This window comes from Mandrillus leucophaeus, unplaced genomic scaffold (genome assembly GCF_000951045.1).
Source record: "Mandrillus leucophaeus isolate KB7577 unplaced genomic scaffold, Mleu.le_1.0 Scaffold29, whole genome shotgun sequence".
Lineage (NCBI taxonomy): Eukaryota > Metazoa > Chordata > Mammalia > Primates > Cercopithecidae > Mandrillus > Mandrillus leucophaeus.
Genome location: NW_012103031.1, coordinates 834,222 through 854,778, shown reverse-complemented (window position 1 = coordinate 854,778; position 20,557 = coordinate 834,222). Strand labels below are relative to the sequence as shown.

Sequence of the window (20,557 nt, the reverse complement as noted above, 5' to 3'; positions counted from 1 at the left end):
ATTTGGGCTGTTTTATGCATAATGCTGCTAAACATGCGTGTACAAACTTTTGGGTAGATGCATCTTTTCAGTTTTCTTGAGATATACCTGGGAGTGGAATTGCTGGGTCATATGGCAATTCTATATTTAAGTATTTGAGGAGCTACCACACTGTTTTCCAAAGTACCTACACCATTTTACAATCCTACCAGCAATGTATGGGGCCCCTGGTTTCTCCATGTTGTCACTGGTACTTATTATTTTTTATTTTATCCATCTCCTAGTTACTGTAAGGTGTGGTATCTCATTGTAGTTTAAATTTGCATTTCCCTAATGACCAGTGGTATTGAGCATCTTTTCATGTGCTTATTGACAATTTGTTTATCTTCTTTGGAGAAATGTCTGTTCTGATCGTTTACTATTTTAAAATAGGGTTGTCTTTTTATTGTTGAATTTTAAGTATTCTTTATATATTCTAGACATGAGATTTCTTATGATATGCAAACATTTTCTCCCATTTTTTGGGTTGTCTTTTCATGTTATTGGTGGTATCCTTTGAAACACAAAAATTCTTGAATTTGGTGAAATCTAACTTACTTTTTCCTTTTGTTGCTTTTGCTTTTGATGCCCTATCTTGAGAAATTGTTGGCTAATTCAGGGTCACAAAGATTTACTCCTGTGTTTTCTTCTAAGAGTTACAGTTTTAGCTCTTGATTTAGATGTGTGATCCAGTTTGAGTTAATTTTTGTGTATGGCGTGAGATGGGGTGTGATTTCTTTTTGCTGTCTTCTGTGTACCACGTAAAATTATATCTTGTACCACCAGGAAACTGCTTTAATCAATTAACTAATACATATTTGTTAAGGACCTACTATATGCAAGATACTATGTTCAGTGTTTTAGGGGCCATGAAGAATCCTTCAGCAGCTTATCATCTAATAGGAAAAGGGGAAATTTTAATTATGGAAAACCCGAATTATGAGCAATTGCCAATAAATAACTGCCTGAAGGCTTGTACAAATGAATGCTGTAGAATTCAGAGAATGACGAAGGCTTTACCAAGAAGACGGAAATGCTGGAGCTTAAAAAATAAGTAATATTTGTGTAAGCTGAACAGAGGAAGGAAGAGCACCATGGGCTGGCAGAATAGCACAAGCAAAGCATAGAACGCTGTGTGCTGGGCGAAGCATGGAGGTACATAGATCGCTCTGCCTAAAGCGTAGGGTTTGTGAAGGCAAGATAAAACTGAAGAGATTGTTTCTATTCATTCAATAGATACTGAGCACCATGTGCTGGGAATACAGCAGTGAACAAAAAAGCCAAAAATCTCTTTCTTTAGAGGGTGTCAGATAGTAGTAAATGCTATGACAAAAAACAGGGAGGAGTATGAGGAATCCTGGTGGGGATTGCAGTCTTATAAAGACAGATCAAGGGAAGACTCAAGAACACAAATGTTGGACAAAAAGCCTAAAAATAAGTTAAAAGATACTCTTAGGCACATTAAAATTTTAACAGGTTTATTTGAGCATTCAGCAATTTATCAATCAGGCAGTGACAGACCGCAAGCAGTTCAGGGTGCCACCACTGAGGAAACCAGAGAGGTGTCTTACAAGGTGTCTGTGGGAGCAAGACAAAGAAAATATTTAATTGGTTAAAGTGGAAAGTTCATATTTAGAGGTTAACTGACCATAAATCTCTTGTTAGAGGTTAGTCGGTAGTTTCTGACTGGTTAAGCTTAAGTTTCCTTCTCCTAGGTTACACACAACACTTTCACTCTGAGTTGAGTTTCAGTTTGCTGACTTAGGAACCCAAAGTGCAAGAGATGTTTCAGCCTATTGGCCTCCCAGTGAATTTTTTTCACATGTGAGGGAGGCTGCTTAGTGTGTATCAGAATAGCATAGCAAAGGAAGCAGCCAGTCCTGAGGCCATGAGGGGATGGGGGAAATGTTCAAGGAACAGCAGAGAAGACCATTATGGCCAGAATGCAGATGGTAGGATATGAGACCAAATAGGGTGCAGGATCCCAGAGCATCTAAGGCAGAGACTGACTTTTACTCTGAGTGCAGTAGGAAACCATTGGAGGATTTTGAGCAGAGGAACAATAGGATCAACGTCTGTTTTTAAAGGATCCTACTGGCTGCTGTGTTGAAAACAACAGGAGATGGGGGAAGGCTTGAAGCGGGGAGACCAGCAGGGAGGCTGTGGCAGTTGTAGGAATCCAGCCCAAGATTCAAGATAAGAGAGCTTCTTAGGCCAGGGGCAATGGTGGAGGTGCCGAGAAATGGCCAGATTCTGGGTGCATTTTCAAGGTATCTCTAGTAGGCTTTTCTGACAAACTGGATGTGGGATATAAAACCAAAAGAGGAGTTGAGAATAGCTCCAAGTTTTGGCCTGACAGAAGGATGGAGTTGACAGTATCTGAGATGGGGAAGGCAGAGAGTGAAGATAGCTGTGGGGGAAGGTTGGGGCATTGGTGTTGGCCACAGGATTACAGGCGGAGATGTTGAACAAACCGTGGGGGCTGTTAAGATGGAGTTCAGGGGAGAGCTGAAGGCTTGAGATCCCTTTGGGATGTGGCAGAGTGTAGGTGATATTTAAGGATGTGAACCTCAGTGGCTGGGTAATCTAGTGAAGATGGGGAAGCCAGTGAAGATGGAGAAGAGGAGAGACTCAAGGGCCCAGCCCTCGGGCATCACACCACTAATAGCTCGGGGAGATCAGGAGGACACACCTGGGGCCCCAGGGTTTCCTCTCTGGGCATACAAGCCCAGGGGTATGGCTCTTCCCTGTTTTCTGTAGCCCTCTGCTTAAACCCATAGCAGCTCACTTTGGGATTATTGTTTTCAGTGGATGAACATGGCCATGGAGAAGGAGGGTAACGGGAGTGTGACTGTTTACAGTTAACAGACTTAATATCAATTTGATTGATGCTTTAAAATAGTATTGCCTGGGTTTTCTCAGGTAGTGAGAATCTTTAGATTCTTTCTCCTCCTCTACCTTCTCTGATCTCTGTAGGAGCTAAGTCCCCCTTCATATCATATCAATTATACTGGCATTGTAATCACTTCATTTTTTTCTAGCTTTTAGAAAATCCTGTCTCCCATTTTCCAGTTCTTTCCTGGCCCTCATGAGTCCACTCTAGCCTCTGGTACCAAAACTCTGTTGTCATGTTAAGCTTTTTCTGACCTCAGAAATCTTGGATAGGAGCTCAAATGTCTTCATTGGCTAACTCAGACCTCTCAATCTTAGAGACTCCAACCCTCCCTCATATTTGTGTTCACCTGTTCACCTGTTACAGTTTATCTGTGAAATGTATATTTACATATCTTTCCATCTTGTTTTCTAAGCTGTGTAGCAGGTTTTCCTTGGACAAGGCCTAACTACAATTCTCTAAGCCTTACTTTTTGGTACATAAGGCTATGTATTTAGTACATAGGGCTATGCCCATTTGAGGGCAACAGAATGAGGCTGTATAGGTCTTCCATTCTCTTCTTGATGGCTTTCCCTTACTAAATCCTGGGCAGGTCTTGGAAAGAGAGCACACCTGTTGCAGGCCCTGGGCTGTGGCTAATGTGTGCATCTGCTTGGCAGGGCCTGCCAGGCACGACAGAGAGGACGTCTCCTCATCCCAGGAAGAAAGTCTGAAGCTGAACAGCATCCCACCCACGCCCACTCTCACCTCCACTGCCGTGAAGAGCAGGCAGCCCCTGTGGGGGCTGGAAGAGATGGAGGAAGAAGATGGCTCAGAGTTGGATTTTGCCCAGGGGTGAGGCCATGGAGGGAATCTGGGTGTCTGAGTTCCCAGTTTGGTGTCTGGCTACCTCCATCTTGCTGTTTCTGTTTTGTAACAGAAACAACCCTGCTGTAGCAGTCCCTCATTGTTGGGTTCTTCTCTAATCCTTCTCCATTTTTTAGCTTTAAAATGCATCTCTCCCAACACTGAGCTTTTCTCCCCATTAACACCAGCTGCCTTACATCCTCCTCTTCTTACTCTTGATTTTTATCCCATCATTGATCCTGCTTCATTCCCAGCAGTCAGCCCCTCGCAGGCACCCAGAGGTCAAGGTTCTTGGGTCCACAGTATTTCCAGACTCCACGCAACCCTTCAGGTCCTGGTCTGGGCAACCAGCTGATGCGGTGAGCTTTTCTCATCATCTCCTGTCTTCACTTCAGATCTGTTGCCCACTGTAAGGGGATTCCTGTCTCACCCATTGCCTCTCTGTGGGTGCTTTTTGGGCTTGTTTTAGCCACAGAGCACTTCCTGTCAGCACAATCTGGAAACCTACTATGTTGTACTTAACTTCCCCCACCCCGAATGTCTGAGAAACTCTCAGGGGTCCTCAAAGAACAGTTTGAAAAGCCTGACTCTTTGCCCCTACATCAGACTCAGCCTTATGGAAGAGAATGAGGAAGAAGAGTTAGAAATTCAGAATGAGTCGAGTGAAGAACGGCAGGATACAGACATGGTGAGTGGACCACCCTGCCCTTTCTCTCAAGAACTAGGGGCTGATGTGCCAAAGAGAAGCCAGGGTGCTTCCCCTCTCCCCACTCAGTGATCCCTGGTCTCTGAAAGCTGAATGAATCTAGAGTAAAGGAGGACAGGTTATACATTGGTTTGGACTTGCTTAGACTCTACTTTTAGTAAAGAATAAGGAAAAGAAATTACAAATACCAAAGAAGTTTGGAATAGCACTCTTGCTCCCAATCCCTAAGTAAATGTTGTTGCCTCCGAACCTCCTAGGAATTGGAAGTCCTAATGCTGGAGGTGGGAGGTCATTCAGTCCAGGTGGCAGCCCCCTTCAGTGTCTCTCCTCCCAACACATTACCCCCTGTCCTCCCTCTCCCTACTAGAGGACTTCCCCTCCCTGTCCCTTCCCTCACTCCCCTTCTAACCTAGCCTGTTTCCCCAGGAGGAAATGCTGCTGGTGTACTGGGAAAAGCCTGGCATTTGGAGTGAGGTGACCTGAGTGCTAGTCCTCAACTCCATGTCAAGTTAGCACTTTACCCCTTCTCAGCCTGCATTTTCTCACCTTTATTTTTGATTTATTTTTATTTTTTGAGGTAGAGTCTCTCTCTGTCGCCTAGGCTGGAGTGCAGTGGCACAATCTCGGCTCACTGCAACCTCTGCCTCCTGGGCTCAAGCGGTTCTCCTGCCTCAGACTCCCAAGTAGCTGGGATTACAGGCGTGTGCCATCATGCCTGGCTAATTTTTTTTGTATTTTTAGTAGAGGTGGGATTTCGCCATGTTGGCCAGGCTATTCTCGAACACCTGACCTCGAGCGGATCCACCTGCCTCAGCCTCCTTTAGTGCTGGATTACAGGTGTGAGTCACTGCGTGCAGCCCATTTTCTCATCTTTAAAACAGAACTGTTAGCCTGTAGTTCCAGCAACTCAGGAGGTGGAGACAGGAGGATCAATAGTCCAGGAGTTGGAGTCCAGCCTGGGTAACAGTAAACTCCTCTTAAAAAAAAAAAAAAAAATCAACAATTCAAAAATAAATAAAAAGGACCTTTTACATAAAATATAAGGTAAAACCACTTTATACATGGAAAGGGGCTATGTCTGAGTTCAGGCTACTGTAACGGAATTCCATAGACTGATATCTTACAAACAGCAGGAATTCATTTCTCACGGTTCTGGAGGCTGAAGTCCCAGGGTTGGGTTCTGGTGAGGGCCTTCTTCCAGCCTGCAGACTGCTGGCTTCTAGTTGTATCCTCACCTGGAGGAGAAACAGCAAGCTAGCTCTCTGACCTGGGCTTAGAAGGCATTCATCCATCCATGAGGGCTGCACCCCTGTGACCCAGTCATCTCCCAAAGGCCCCACTTCCAAACAGCATCACACTGGGGGAAGGATTTCAACGTGCGTGTTTAGGGGGACACAGATATTCTGTCCATTACAGGCTCTGCATCTTCTGTTATTCTTCTGTTCTGTTCTCTTCTCTACAGGGAGGGAAAAAGAACGGAATAGAACAGAACAGGGGAGTCTTGTGCTTAGAAGGAGAAACCAAACAATGATACCTTCAAACCAGAGACTAGAGAGCAAGGCCTCTGTTAAAATATTATTTCCTAACATCTCAGGAAAAATCCATTTTCTGGTTTCCAAACCAAAGGCATTGAAGGGGCTCAGTCAGCAGGCCAAGAAGTGCTCTGCAGTCAGGCCCGATCCTCGTGTCCACACTAACATCCCTACCAGGAGGTGCCATAGGGGCCTGCTGTGCCCATATTTGTTCTTATGAGGCTGGGAAAGGAACTGGTTTTTTTGTTTGCGAAGTGATAGAAGTGTAGAAAGGCTTTTTTGACTTTTTTTTTTTTTTTTTTGAGACGGAGTCTCGCTCTGTCGCCCAGGCTGGAGTGCAGTGGCCGGATCTCAGCTCACTGCAAGCTCCGCCTCCCGGGTTCCCGCCATTCTCCTGCCTCAGCCTCCCGAGTAGCTGGGACTACAGGCGCCCGCCACCTCACCTGGCTAGTTTTTTGTCTTTTTTGGTAGAGACGGGGTTTCACCGTGTTAGCCAGGCTGGTCTTGATCTCCTGACCTCGTGATCCGCCCGTCTCGGCCTCCCAAAGTGCTGGGATTACAGGCTTGAGCCACCGCGCCCGGCCCCTTTTTGACTTTTAACCTCATTCTCTCTAGCAAGCAAGTAGCTACTCTTCCCCCAGTGAGCGTGGGCTGGACCTCTTAGATTCTACAGAGCTGGATGTTGAGGTGAGTGTCCCCAGAGCAGGAGGAGTTATGTGTCCTTGGGAAATGCTGGCAGGCAACCCATGTACTCATCAAATTGACAGAAAGGCCACAGCCTGGGGGTGGCCCTCTGAGCTGTCTCTGGGGCTTTTACGGTAACCCAGGGGAGGACGGTCTGCCCATTGGCCTGTTGCTGTGTCCAGTGTATTCCTTTCATCTTTCTCATTATAGGATTTCTGACATGACTGGGCCCCTCCCCAGCTCCACTCCCTACCTCAAGGATGTGACCATTTGGAAAACGCAAAGAGAAAAGGAGCAAAATGAAGCATTCCCCCAGGCTTCAGCCCTGGGCTCTGAGGGGAAGGAGTTGGGCATTGTTTTTCTAACCTAACCTTTCCCTCTGGTGATATTGGGGTAGAGAAGCTGAGAGACCCTGTCCTCCCTAATGCACTGTGACCCAGTCCCCCTGCTGTTTTCCTGTTCTGTTTGGAGTGGAGAGGGGCAGCGCCTCTCTGTGTCTAATGGAAAGAGCCCATAGTTTCCTGGATTTTTGGAACATCTTTCTCAGCCTATTGTTTGTCCTAATGATTCGCTCAATAAACATGTTTGAATCCACACGTTCCCAAGGTGTGGCTTGAGATCATTAAACTGATGGAGGTCAGATTCTTCGTCTGCCTTGTCCCATGGCCCAGTGTATAGGTGTCCCCACACCCTGCAGGTGCTTTGTCTACAGGCTCTCCAGGAAGTATTGCTTAGTAACTGAGAGGCGGGGTGAGGCAGTGGAGATAGGGAGGGATTGACTGCCTGTGAGTAGTTTATCTAGTGGCCACAGCCTCTGCAGCAGTGAAAGTTGTGCTGACAGATGGGAGAGTATAGCAGGACCTTGTAAATCTGCTGGTCTCACCCACGCGGGCCAGGCCAGGCCATGTGTCCTGGCAGCCTTCACCCAGGGGTTCTTTCCAAAGGAAATTTTATCCTGTCATCCCAAAGGTACCTGTCATAATTTGGAATTTGATCAAATCACAGTATCTGAGAGTTAAAATGAAACTAAGGAGTTACTGTAAATGTCCAACCCTAAAATCCAAGTGATGTCACCTTCACTCTTGCCTTCTCCAGCTAGTTCTTCACCAAGTTCTGTCAAGACTTGGTGAAAAATATTCTCTGGCCTATGTCCTCCACACATTGTCACCATCATCTCTCACCTAGACTGCTGCAGTGCAGCCTCAGGGCCAGCCTCTTGAAACTCAGACAGACGTTTGCTCTTGTTTTGCCTTGTGGAGCAGCATAGCACTTCTATTCTGTCTTGTCCCTCTGACAAGCAGTATTTGAAGACAGCTGTTGTCATTTTGTACTTTCACTGTTTTCTGTGGTTTAAGGAACGCTTCAGCCTCTCTCTTTAGATATAATTTCCAGTTCTTCCCATCATGGGCACCTGCTTTAGTGACAGGTTCTCACTGTGGTCTCCTAGGCCAGACACAGCCATCCAGCTAGTGATCTGTGCAGAAAGAGCCATGACTTCCTGCGATCAGGTCACTTAGCCAAGACTGCCTCGCCCCTTTTATTCTCCCTCCCTGCCCCCACCTGTCCCTCCCAGATAAAAGCTAGAAGAAATTGGCTTGTGGGTCTCCTTTTGGAAAGGAGTCTGAGGGAGTCAGAGCTGGGTTGGGGGGAAGGCTAACTCATTGAGAGATCACAAGAGGATAAGAGCAGCTTGGGGGCTTTACATCAATATGGACACCTGTGTACAGCCAGGCAGCTCAGTGCACTGGGTTGAGTCACAGCCTTTGAATCTGGGAGCTTGACACCATACTCCCTAAAGATTTTGACACTGTTTATTGAGAGGCTGGGTCTAGGTTATCTCCTTGAATATGGGCTCTGTGATGCTTGACTAATAGAAGATGATAGAAATGATGCCGTGCTAGGTAGTGGGCCCAGATTTTAAGGAAACTGGCAGTTTCCATTTCCTATCTCTTCTTGTACTTGGGTTCATGCTTAGAACCCAGTCACCATTCTGTGAGCAAGCCCAGCAGCCGAAGGAAAAGGCCGTGTGTAGGTGTTCCTGCCAGCAGCCCTCACCGAGGTCCCAGCCAACATCCATGTTGGCTGCCAGACTCAGTCCAGACGGGAATCAGATGATTCCAACTTCCCCTGTTTTTCAATTTTCCCAGCTGAGGTCCAGGCATCAGGGAGCGGAGACAGCCCATCTTTTCTGTGCACTTTCCAAATTCCTGACCATGAGCCCATGAACATAATAAGATGGTGGTTTACACCACTCAGTCTGGAGGGGTTTGTTATGTAGCCATAGCAACTGGAACAGGGCCTTAAAGTCATAAGACTCCCAACATTTGGACATTTATATCAGTTTTTTAAAAATTTTAAGTTATATAAACATGTACTACTTCTATATTATACACATTTAAAATGTAACAGATGAGTTGATGAAATAAGTGTTTTAAAATATTTCATTGGTTAACAGTGCAAAATACCTTTTTGCTCTTAAAAAAGGGTTTAGTGAGAGCAAAGTGAGAAACATTTTTTAAAATCATGGTTCAACATTTTCTGAAGTTCAGTTGAAAGTTTAGTTTAGGGCTGGGTGCGGTGGCTCATGCCTGTAATCCTAGCACTTTGGGAGGCCAAGGCGGGCAGATCACGAGGTCAAAAGATTGAGACCATCCTGACCAACATGGTGAAACCCCGTCTCTACTAAAAATACAACAAAATTAGCTGGGCGTGGTGGCGTGCACCTGTAGTCCCAGCTACTCGGGAGGCTGAGACAGGAGAATCACTTGAACCCGGGAGACGGAGGTTGCAGTGAACCGAGATTGCGCCACTGCACTCCAGCCTGGCGACTGAGCGAGACTCCGTTTCAAAAAAAAAAAAGTTGTTTATTCTGATATTAATTTTAATGACCTTCATAACTTCCAGGAGTACCTCTCAAAAACAGGCAAATTCAAGTGGATTAGGTTCCTCTTTGCTGTTAATTGCTTTTTAAATAGATCCAAACCCACTGAAAATCTTCATCTGGAAGACTTGTGAACAGGTCAGAGGATGATTTCCCAGTGCAGACAACAGTGCCCTCATGAGAATAGGCATTGTTTGGGAGCACAAAACCTGAAGTGCATGAGCTGCAGTGTGTGGTGATGGGCTGGGGGTTTGCCTCTCTTCCCGATCGTATTCCAGGGCAATCATGACTTACAATGTTTTTATCTACACTTGATCTTGGCCAAAAGGCCAAGAAGCGATACTATATTTTTGTCTTAAAAGATTAGAATTTTTCTTTATTTCTGCTGCACAACATCTGTGGATATTTTTTATGCACGCCCCCACCTTGACATGCTCAGCTGTGAAGGGTTCATGACAGCGAGCCCCCTGCCGGCTGGCTGGAACAGCCCAGGGCTCCGGCTTCTCAGCAGCATCTCCCACTGGCCAGGCCCAGGCCAGGATGGACCGAGCTGAGGCTAGCTCAGGTAGCAGGCACGGAGGCCTTTGCCCAGCCTGACAAGTGATGCAGAGCAGTGCTTTTCAGGGTCTGGCACTGTAGGGGCCAGCCCTACTGGGTCTGTGGGTTTTTTTCCTCATGTGTGGAGACAAGAGACTGTAGAAATGAAGACACAAGACAAAGAGAAAAGACAGCTGGGCCCAGGGGACCACTACCACTTAGATGCGGAGACCAGTAGTGGCCCTGAATGCCTGACCGCGCTGCTATTTATTGTATACAAGGCAAAAGGGGCAGGGTAAGGAGTGTGAGTCATCTCCAGTGATTGATAAGGTCATGTGAGTCACGTGTTCACCGGACAGGGGGCCTTTCCCTTTTAGGTAGCCGAGGCAGAGAGAGAGAGGACAGCTTACGTCGTTATTTCTTCTATGCTTTTCTCAGAAAGGTCAAAGACTTTACTACTTTCACTAATTCTGCTACTATCTAGAAGGTGGAGCCAGGTGTACAGAGCGGAACATGAAAGTGAAACAGGAGCGTGACTGCTGAAGCACAGCATCCCAGGGAAACGGTTAGGCCTCCGGATGACTGTGGGCGGGCCTGACTGTCAGGCCTTCCACAAGAGGTGGTGGTACAGTCTTCTCTAACTCCTCCTGGGAAAGGGAGACTCCCTTTCCCGGTCTGCTACCCCTAGACCAAGGTCTGCTAAGTAACAGGTGCCTTCCCAGGCACTGGCGTTACCACTAGACCAGGGAGCCCTCTAGTGGCCTTGTCTGGGCATGACAGAGAGCTCACACTCTGGTCTTCTAGTCACTTCTCACTGTGTCCCTTCAGCTCCTATCTCTGTATGGCCTGGTTTTTCCTAGGTTATGATTGTAGAAAAAATATTATTATAATATTGGAATAAAGAGTAATGCTATAAACTAATGGTTAGTGATATTCATATATAATCATATCTATATTTCTAGTACAACTATTCTTATTCTGTATATTTTCTTTATTATACTGGAACAGCTTGTGCCCTTGGTCTCTTGCCTTGGCAGCTGGGTGGCTTGCCTCCCACATGGCACCGCTTGGCATTGTCTGTTAATATCGAATAATTGTTTTAAGATTACTTTTAATGATTTTCAATAAGGCTTTACCTTTTTTAACTTGCACTGTGGCCATGAGCTCTGCCGGAAGTGACTTGTTGGTGTTGTCTCCTGAGTTATAAGTGAAGAGATTTTTTTTTTTTCAGATTACTGAGAGTCTTCAGTTACTAGATAAGTCGCCCCATCCTTGTAACTCCAGGTGACACTGGGGTTTATGGGATGAAAGAGGAATGTGTGCTTGGATGATAGGGTGTGATAGTGAAGGGGTGAACGGTTTCTTCTCACACATAGACATCGTGAGGTCTTCCTTGAGCTCTTTAGAGCCTTCCCTTCGGATAGGATGAAATACTGAGATCCTAGAAAGGATTCACAAAACGAGTCACTCATCAGGTCAGATTCACCAATTACCCCTAGATGTATGTGGGATTTGGATGTCAGAGAGAAACAGGCACTGAAGATTTTTGGTCGGGATGGGGCAGAGAAATAAGGAGAAGAGCTGAAAACTCACCAAAGGATAGATAAACCCGGGGCGTTTAGAGAAGACCTGTAGGGTGCAAAGGAGACCAGAATCCTGGGAAAACTTGAAGGGAAATATACTTAATTTGATTCAGTAAGTTAGGCCCAGTGAAGGGATTGGGTGGCGTAGGTAGAAGCCGAAAAATAAAGCGTCTTGTATTGCTGGAGTAGCCTCTGTCTCTGAGGTCACATCCGAACTTAGCAAGTCAGCTTAACCTGGTGAGAGACATGGGTTCAACTCCTGGCTTCTGCACTGCCAGGGCAGAAAGGACGACTGCCGTTTGCTGACACAATCTTGCAGTTCAATTTTATTTTTTTAACCAAGGTGTGGGAGAAAGCAGCTCCGCATAATGCTGAATATTATGGGTTCTGAAGTGAAAATTTTTGTCAGGGTTTAAATTTTGGCTTCACTGTGTAAGTAGCCTTTCCACCCTGAGCAAGTTATTTCCCACATAAAGTGATTGTTAAGTATGGAACTGATGTATGTGCATCACTGAGAATGGGTTTAGCACATAGTATCCACTGAAGACACTACCTCACATTAGCTGTATTACTGTGATAAAGGGTAAGCTGTAATTAAAGTTACAGAGGAACAAAAGTGGCCCTTTTCACAACATTAAAACATACATGTAAAAATAAATGCAGCAGTCACAAGTCTTACTCTACAAACTCAGATGAGCAGAAACAACTTTATTTTTCCTCTAATTTCAAGCTCTTTTTCTGCCCAGTTGCTGAGAAAATTTAACTCCTGAGTCTTCTTGGCTTCCTTCCTTTTCCCTAAGGTTGTGTCAAGTGCCAAAGCATTTAGGGGAGGAGGAGGCCTCTAGTCCTCTGTCAAAAATATTTTGGATTTTTATAGCCATTTCCCTTTCTCTGTGGTGAGACTAGGCCCTCCAGGACCCTGTGTTTTGGCCCCAGGAATTGAGGCCGTCCAAATCAGCTGCTTGGGTTCCTATCTGCAGTGGGCCCCATGGGCCTACAGAAGAACAGGGGCTGCTCAGGGCTGAGCTGTTTGCTGCACAGAACCGAGGCTAGGATGGAGGAGCTCGGACTCTTCCAGTGGAAGCAGTTATAGGACTGAGACAGCCACCCCTGAAGAGGGGACATTGATATCCAGTTGATCTAGGCTCACTGCAAGCTCTGCCTCCCGGGTTCACGCCATTCTCCTGCCTCAGCCTCCTGAGTAGCTGGGACTATAGGTGCCCGCCACCACACCCGGCTAATTTTTTGTATTTTTAGTAGAGACGGGGTTTCACCATGTTAGCCAGGCGCAAACCCGGGAGGCGGAGCTTGCAGTGAGCCTAGATCGCACCACTGCACTGCATCCTGGGCGACAGAGCAAGACTCTGTCTCAAAAAAAAAAAAAAAAAAAAAATGTTACTATGTGCACACATGTGCACAAGTCATATAAAATATATAAAAAAAGAAACAGCCAGATGGTTGACACTTTTTATAACCATCTTGAAATTACAGAAATAATGGGAGGCCCGGAGCACAGCAAAACAGGTTAAAGGAAGGGGAGAGGAGAGACTTGGCTAGCAAAGGTCTTGTTCTGCAGGTGACACCTCACAGCTGGTGCTCTGCGGAGCCTGTGGTAAGCAAGTCCTTCAGACCCTTAAAGGGGTCCCGCCTCTCAGTTTGTCTTTCCTAGATCCAGACATGGAGACTGCAGAGAAAGGCTGTGTGCATCTGCTGTCTATTCCACCGTCTCCTCTGCAGAGGCGGATTTCCCTGACTGAAGACCACGTTGCAGGCCCACAGCTGCCTACAAGCCCTCTGGGCAACCATCCCAAAATATGGCTAAGAAGCCTATTCTGAGGTTAAACATTTTTGGTTTCTTTCAGTGAGAGGCAAGGGTCTTTCAGACTAGGGAGGTAGATATGCAGCAGCCTCAGGTGCCCTAGGTGCTTTGCAGCTATGCTGGCCAGGGCACCCGAGGTAGGTCCCCTCTGCACCAGTCTCACACCCTGCCTGGGGGACGGTAGTGGAGAAAGCAGTAAAAGCAGGTCTGAGGCAGGTGTGGAGATCAGTACAGGTGGCCTGGGCAAAGGGCAAAGGGTTAAAAGAATGTTGGGAGCCATGGGTGACTGGCTGCATAGGTACCATGAAGACCACTATGGGCTGCAGGGTGTGGATGAGGGGACAGTTTGCCCCAGAGACCAAACCTGATTTGTGTCAAACATCACAGGATTCTTATTTTGTATTTTTTTTATTAATTTTTTTTTTTTTTTTTTTGAGATAGGATCTCACTCTTGCCCATGCTGGAGTGTTGTGGCATGATCTTGGCTCACGGCAACCTCTCCGCCTCCCAGGCTCAAGTGATCCTTCCGCCTCAGCCTCCCGAGTAACTGAGACTACAGGCGAAAGCCACCACACCCAGCTAATGTTTATTTTTTGTAGAGGCAGGGTCTCACTGTGTTGCCCAGGCTGGTCTCAAACTCCAGGGCTCAAGTGATCCACCCACCTCAGCCTCCCAAAGTGCTGGGATTATAGTCATGAGCCACCACATCCAGCCAGCACCACAGGATTAAGCAGACATGATGAGTCTTTGACACGGGCAAACCAGGGCCCAGAGAGGTGACTTGGGATAGGGCTGTCTCTTCAGTCCTTACCACACTGTGGACAAGATCAACCTTAAGACAGCACCCTGGGCTCTCACTGGACCCTGCATTCCAGCTCACAGCACACAAAGCAAACTGATCCCTGGAAAGGGTCGCCTGTTGCTGCCTAGCAGCATTCTGGTCAGTTTGCATCCTTGAAGTGACATAAGCAGGGAACCAATTCAGAGCAACGTTTATTTATCAAGACAGGGTTTCACTCTGTCACCCAGGCTGGAGTGCAGTGGTGCAGTCACGGTTCACTGCAACTTCTGCCTCCTGGGCTTAAGCGATCCTTCGACCTCAGCCTCCCAAATAGTTGAGACTACAGGTGTCTGCCACCACGCCTGGCTAATTTTTTATTTCTTTTTTTGATAGAGATAAAGTCTCACCATGTTGCCCAGGCTGGTCTTGAACTCCTGGACTCATCCTAAAGTGCTGGCCTCTCATTCCCTGTCTGTGCACACCTCACGGCAAGGGCCAGCCCGTTTCCTCCTGGTCACCTCCAAATCTTGCTGCTTTTAATTCAACTCAGAGGTATGCACGTGAGGTAGGAGGGCAGGGGAGGTGGGGATGGCAGGACATGGATGGTCCTTGAGGCGTCGACTCTGGGTGTCATGGGCTGTGAGAATCAAGAAGGGCAGTGGCCTGCCTAACTTGGGTTCAGAAGTGTCACTCTGGCCACTGTGGTGAGAACTGAAACCAGCCAGGCCAATTCTCCATTGTTTCTGCTCTTCCAGGCAGGAGAATATTAGGCCTGGAGTCAGAAGGTAGCAGTGGCTGGGGATTGTCGGGGGGTGGTGGGAAGAAGTGGTCCTTTGGTCAGGGTGGGAAGCCAACAGGATTTCCTGGTGCATTGGAGGTGAAAGCGAAGAGGCACTGGTGGCTGTGCTTTGGTCCTGAGCAGCCAGAAGCCAGTTGCCATCACCTATGACAAGGGAGACGGCACCTGGAGCAGAGCCCAGTATGGGGTGCGTTCAGGGTAGATCAGGAGGTATGAGTGGGCAGTGGGCAAGTCAGCCTGGGGGTTGTCGGGGAGGCCTGGGTTGCAGGTGTAAGCGTGGGACCCACGTCAGATTGGTGGCGGGTCACGCACACTGGGCTGGCTTTCAGGTCCTCCTTGCTGGCTTCCCGCTCCCAGGGACTTTCTCCTCCCAGATTCCTTAGCTGGGTAAGGGGTGGGACAGAGCCCTTTCCTAGGGAAGCCCGGCATCCCTTGCTGTCCAGGGAAGGGGGAGTCCTTCCAGACCCTGGCAGCTACTCCGCCCCTTCTCTGGCCTCCCCAGGCCTAGCCAGGGCTGGGTTCTCACCCACCTGTGCCACCCTGCCTTGTTACCCGGAAGCACAGCCTTGGGGACTGAGCGGGCCCTCACTGTCACTTTAAGAAGGGAATCAGCCACCTTGTGTTCACCACCTCTGGGGAAGGTGTGAGAGGGGAGAAGGAAGTGGCTGTTTGGCTGCTGACAACATGAAGACTTCCTGCGATGAGAACAGAGGCACAGGTGCCGGCCCTGCAGTCCCCAGAACCTGGACTGGAGGGGGCCATGGGGCGCCGGACCCTGGCCCTGCCCTGGGTGCTGCTGACCCTGTGTGTCACTGCGGGTAAGTGCCGGCACCAGAGAGGGGCAGGGGCTGCAGGGAGGGCGATGTAGGACAACAGCCCACCAACCTTGCTGCTGTTCCACAGGGACCCCGGAGGTGTGGGTGCAAGTTCAGATGGAGGCCACTGAGCTCTCGTCCTTCACTGTCCATTGTGGGTTCCTGGGGCCTGGCTCCATCTCCCTGGTGACTGTGAGCTGGGGAGGCCCCGATGGTGCTGGGGGGACCAAGCTGGCTGTGTTGCACCCAGAACTTGGCACCCGGCAATGGGCCCCTGCTCGCCAGGCCCGCTGGGAAACCCAGAGCAGCATCTCTCTCGCCCTGGAAGACTCTGGGGCCAGCAGCCCCTTCGCCAACACCACCTTCTGCTGCAAGTTTGCTTCCTTCCCTGAAGGCTCCTGGGAGTCCTGTGGGAGCCTCCCGCCCAGCTCAGACCCAGGTGGGGCCAGGGCGAGGAGCCCAGGAGGGCAGGGAGGGGCTTGGGCACTGGCCACTGATCTGATTCTTGTCTCTGTGCCCAGGGCTCTCTGCCCCGCCAACTCCTGTCCCCATTCTGCGGGCAGATCTGGCCGGGATCTTGGGGCTCTCAGGAGTCCTCCTCTTTGGCTGTGGATACCTCCTTCACCTGCTGCGCCGACAGAAGCACCGGTGAGACCTGGGCCCTGTTCACATCCCCCTGACACTGGGCTGGCCACATGCCCTGCAGAGCTCTGACCATCCTCGCTCTCTCCCAGCCCTACCCCTAGGCTACAGCCATCCCACACCAACTCCCAGGCACTGACAGCACAAGCATGGGTGAGGAGGGGGGCTGCTTTGGGGACGAGGTGGCAGGGGAAGGGGGGCCAGGGCTGGACCCAAGCTGTACAGACTCACTTGACCCTCCTTCCCCCGTGCAGGCGCCCAGCCAGGCCTCCCAGGCTGCTCTCCACGACCCTTATGCCACTATCAGCACCAGCTTCTGCCCAGCTACTTTGGACACGGCTCACCCCAACGGGTGGGCATCACTCCCCACCCACGCCGCACACCAGCCCCAGGGCCCTGTCGCCTCGGCCTCCACACCCATCCTTGCACATGGCAGCTTTGTCTCTGTTGAGAACGGACTCTACACTCAGGCAGGGGAGAGGCCTCCCCACACCGGTCCCGGCCTCACTCTTTTCCCTGACTGTCGGGGTCCCAGGGCCGTGGAAGGACGCTTCGGAGTTCGATGAGAGAGACCATGAGGCCACTGGACTTTCCCCTTCCCTGGCCTCCTGGGCGCCACCCCCTTTATTCTTGGGCCTCCAATAAGTGTACCACGGGTACTTGGCCAGGCCCACCTGCTGCGGATGTGGTCTGTGTGTGTGCATGCGTGGGGGTGTGTGGGCACAGGTGTGAGTGTGTGCGTGACAGAACCCCATTCCAGTCGTTTCCTGCCGTGACGAAGTCAGCAACACAGTTTCTCTGACTTGGGCCTTGACTGTGCTGCTTCTTTGGGGGTGAAGAGACTGGGGAGGCAGTCTCCACCCCTGGAGGAAGAAGCCAGGTGAGAACCAGAGTGGGTTGGGGCCTCCTTGCAGGGTTGGAGTTGGCCCAGGGAGAGGGCAGTGTCCCAATCTTAGAGATCTGTCCTGGCTTCTTGGGGTGGCGGGGGGTTGGGGGAGCTTCCTGAGGGACACTTCTAGCTGCCTAGATAGAACTGGGGGATCCCAGCAGGATGGTTTCTGCTCCAATCCCACCATGTCCTAGGACAGCTGCAAGGGTTCCTGGGGCTTCAGCCTGAGAGAAGTCCCTGTGGTTTGACCTGGCATCCTTCTGCCGGGCTCCCTGCTGTGGCCTGGTCTGCGGTCCTGATGCCCTCCTTCCACAGCTGGTGTCAGGCAGGGGGTGGAGAGTAGGGGGATTCGCCTGAAATCTTCCCTCAGTCACTTCCCCCACCTCCTCTCCGGGCAGGCAGAGGCCTTCACAGACATGGGGGCCTCCCCACAAAATGTTCCATCCAGAGCCGGCCCTTCTGCTTGTGGGCCCCACAGCCTGGGCCTGATGGGGCTTTTGCCACACAAGACAGCGTGAGTGAGAGGGCTCTGGGCTTCGAGACTCCCCAGGAACGTAGCAGGCCCTAGGTGGTGGGGCTGTGTCGTTCCGGAGCCAGGCTGAGGCTGCTGCCCGAGCAGGGGTGAGCACCCCTGGGGAGGAAGGGCACCCGCCCCTCAGCCCCTCCCTGGGACTGCATGGGGGACATCGCAGGAAGTGCCAGCTGCCAATCAGGAACCATGCCCTACGTCCAGCTCAGGGACGGCCTGCCCAGAGGCTGCATCCACCCTCACCACCCTCCGCAGCCCAGCGCACTGCCCCAGGCAGGCCCTGATGTGGCCTTGCCAGGACCCAGCCCCATCCAGTTCCCAGCTCTGCACTATGCTGGAAAGAGGGTGGTTGCAGGTGGTCAGGCCTGCCTTCCTCAGCTGGTGGTCATCCTCCTCCTCCCAGAAACCCGCAGCACTGGCCTAGGCAGCTCAGCAGTTCCTCCAGGACTGGGGGCTCAAGGAAGAGACGAAGGGTTGCTGCAGAGGTCCCCAAGGAGGGTGAGGAAGGCAGTGCCGGGAGGAAGATGACAGGGAGGGAAGGGAGAGAGCAAGAGCACCCTGGACCCAGGGTGGGTGTGAACAGTGGGGCTTGTAAGGTCTCAGGGGAAACCTAAAGGGGATCCCCAGAAAGCTGGGTATCTCTAAGAAGCAGACAAAGGGGGGCCGGGCGCGGTGGCTCACGCCTGTAATCCCAGCACTTTGGGAGGCCCATGCGGGTGGATCATGAGGTCAGGAGATTGAGACCACCCTGGCTAACACGGTGAAACCCTGTTACTACTAAAAATACAAAAAACTAGCCGGGCGTGGTGGTGGGCGCCTGTAGTCCCAGCTTCTCTGGAGACTGAGGCAGGAGAATGGCGTGAACCCGGGAGGCAGAGCTTGCAGTGAGCCAAGATCGCGCCACCGCACTCCAGCCTGGGCAACAGAGCGAGACTCTGTCTCAAAAAAAAAAAAAGGCAGACAAAGGGGGAGCTCTGAGGGACCCCTTGCCAGGGCCACTTGCCCATCACACAGTGGAGGAAGAGTCCCCTGGCCTGAACCTGTCTTCCATAAGCTTAGGAGGCTGCAGCCCAGCCTGGTCCCTGTGGGACTCAGAGCCAAACACCTTGGGACCCAGAAAGTATCCCGACATCCAGCCTGCTCTGTGCTGCCCAACCTCAAGTGTGAGAGCCAGCAGCAGCGACAAAAGGGCACCCTGAGAGTGTGTGGTGCACTGTGCTGTGGTGCATGGTTGAGCCTGAGACCCAGAGACCAGAGTGCTATTGGTTCAGTGTGCATGGAAATTGAGGCCTGAGGGAGCTGATGTGCTCCAGGGGAAGAGCTGAATCAGCCCAGCAGCAGCACCTGCTTCCCCTCCAGTGGCCCCAGGTGCCCAGGACAAGCCCCAACACCCATGGCCCACAGTAAGGTTTCAGCTTTGAATGGACCTGGGTTTGAATCCTGGGGATCCCTCCCTGGCCGTGTGGCACCCATGTGGCTCATGTGGAGCATCAGGTACATGAGAAGGGCGAGGAGGCCTGCAGGGATGTGAAGATTGTAAACCAGGAGGCTCCCAAGGCCTGAGCAACTCTTCCCAGATGGTCTTATCTTACAAGTCAGGAGGTGGGTATTTTCAGGATGTCCAATTTGACAGATGTGGAGCCTGAGGTGCAAAGCATTGCCGTAACCCGCCCAGGGGGCACAGGGCTGGGAGGAAGAGGAGTTCTTGGGGAAGGAGGGCAGGGGGCAGGCCTGGACAAGCATGTTCCTGGTGGGTGGAGGCGCAGCTGGCTGATGAGGGTGCTCTGAGAGCAGTCTCACATCTACACCAGGTGGTGTGGCTGACATTGCTCGGGGGCCAGGCCAGATCATGTCTGAAAGGCCTGAGTGTCAGGGCCTAAGTCAAGGGTGAGATACACCATGTTCATATATCACAAGGCTCATTGTTGTTTTGGTGGTGGTGGTTTTTTTTTTTTTTTTTTGAGATGGAGTCTTGTTCTGTCACCAGGTTGGAGTGCAGTGGCGCAATCTCAGTTCACTATAACCTCTGCCTCCTGGTTTCAAGCGATTCTCCTGCCTCAGCCTCCTGAGTAGCTGGAACTACAGGCGCCCACCACCACGCCCAGCTAATTTTTGTATTTTTAGTAGAGACGGGGTTTCACCATGTTGGCCAGGATGGTCTTGATCTCCTGACCTCATAATCCGCTCACCTCAGCCTCCCAAAGTGCTGGGATTACAGGCGTGAGCCACCGTGCATGGCCTAGCGGTGGTGTTTTGGGACAAGGTCTCACTCTGTCATCCGGGCTGTGCAGTGGTGGGATCTCAGCTCACTGCAGCCTCAACCTCCTGGGCTCAAACGATCCTCCCGCCTCCGGCTCCCAAGTAGCTGGGACCACAGGCACGTGCCACCATACCTGGCTAATTTTTGTAGTTTTTCTTTCTTTTTTTTTTTTTTGTAGAGATGAAGTTTCATTGCCCAGGCTGGTCTCAAACTTTGGGCTCAAGTGATCTGCCTTCCTTGGCCTCCCAAAGTGCTGGGATGACAGGCATAAGCCACTGTGCCTGGCTAAGGCTCACTGTTAACAGGTCAATATCCCCAAATTGATTTTTTTTTTTTTTTTTTT

At 50.3% G+C, this 20,557-nt stretch overlaps 3 protein-coding genes across 6 annotated transcripts in view; all 3 read left to right on the top strand.

The window, feature by feature from the left end:
- Nucleotides 1–7,279, top strand: part of STAG3 (stromal antigen 3) — a 52,530-nt gene extending 45,251 nt beyond the window's left edge. For 3 of the 4 annotated variants that reach the window (XM_011985696.1, XM_011985697.1, XM_011985695.1), the window contains 5 exons: nt 3,571–3,745; nt 4,015–4,116; nt 4,364–4,445; nt 6,611–6,682; nt 6,890–7,279. In XM_011985696.1, coding sequence (XP_011841086.1) covers nt 3,571–3,745; nt 4,015–4,116; nt 4,364–4,445; nt 6,611–6,682; nt 6,890–6,898 — 440 coding nt within the window. In that variant the 3' untranslated portion in view covers nt 6,899–7,279. Of the gene's footprint in view, nt 1–3,570; nt 3,746–4,011; nt 4,117–4,363; nt 4,446–6,610; nt 6,683–6,889 lie in introns of all 4 variants that reach the window. The other variant, XM_011985694.1, reaches the window with a different exon arrangement.
- The window catches only part of PVRIG (poliovirus receptor related immunoglobulin domain containing), a 57,915-nt gene extending 40,499 nt beyond the window's left edge, over nt 1–17,416 (top strand). The window contains exons 3-7 of the mRNA XM_011985698.1: nt 14,674–15,897; nt 15,983–16,333; nt 16,416–16,542; nt 16,629–16,689; nt 16,791–17,416. Coding sequence (XP_011841088.1) covers nt 15,780–15,897; nt 15,983–16,333; nt 16,416–16,542; nt 16,629–16,689; nt 16,791–17,102 — 969 coding nt within the window. The 5' untranslated portion in view covers nt 14,674–15,779 and the 3' untranslated portion in view covers nt 17,103–17,416. The remainder of the gene's footprint in view (nt 1–14,673; nt 15,898–15,982; nt 16,334–16,415; nt 16,543–16,628; nt 16,690–16,790) is intronic.
- Nucleotides 17,417–18,101: 685 nt separating this feature from the next.
- The window catches only part of LOC105543748 (paired immunoglobulin-like type 2 receptor beta), a 31,601-nt gene continuing 29,145 nt past the window's right edge, over nt 18,102–20,557 (top strand). Inside the window, exons 1-3 of the mRNA XM_011985826.1 lie at nt 18,102–18,452; nt 19,009–19,162; nt 19,268–19,357. Coding sequence (XP_011841216.1) covers nt 18,102–18,452; nt 19,009–19,162; nt 19,268–19,357 — 595 coding nt within the window. The remainder of the gene's footprint in view (nt 18,453–19,008; nt 19,163–19,267; nt 19,358–20,557) is intronic.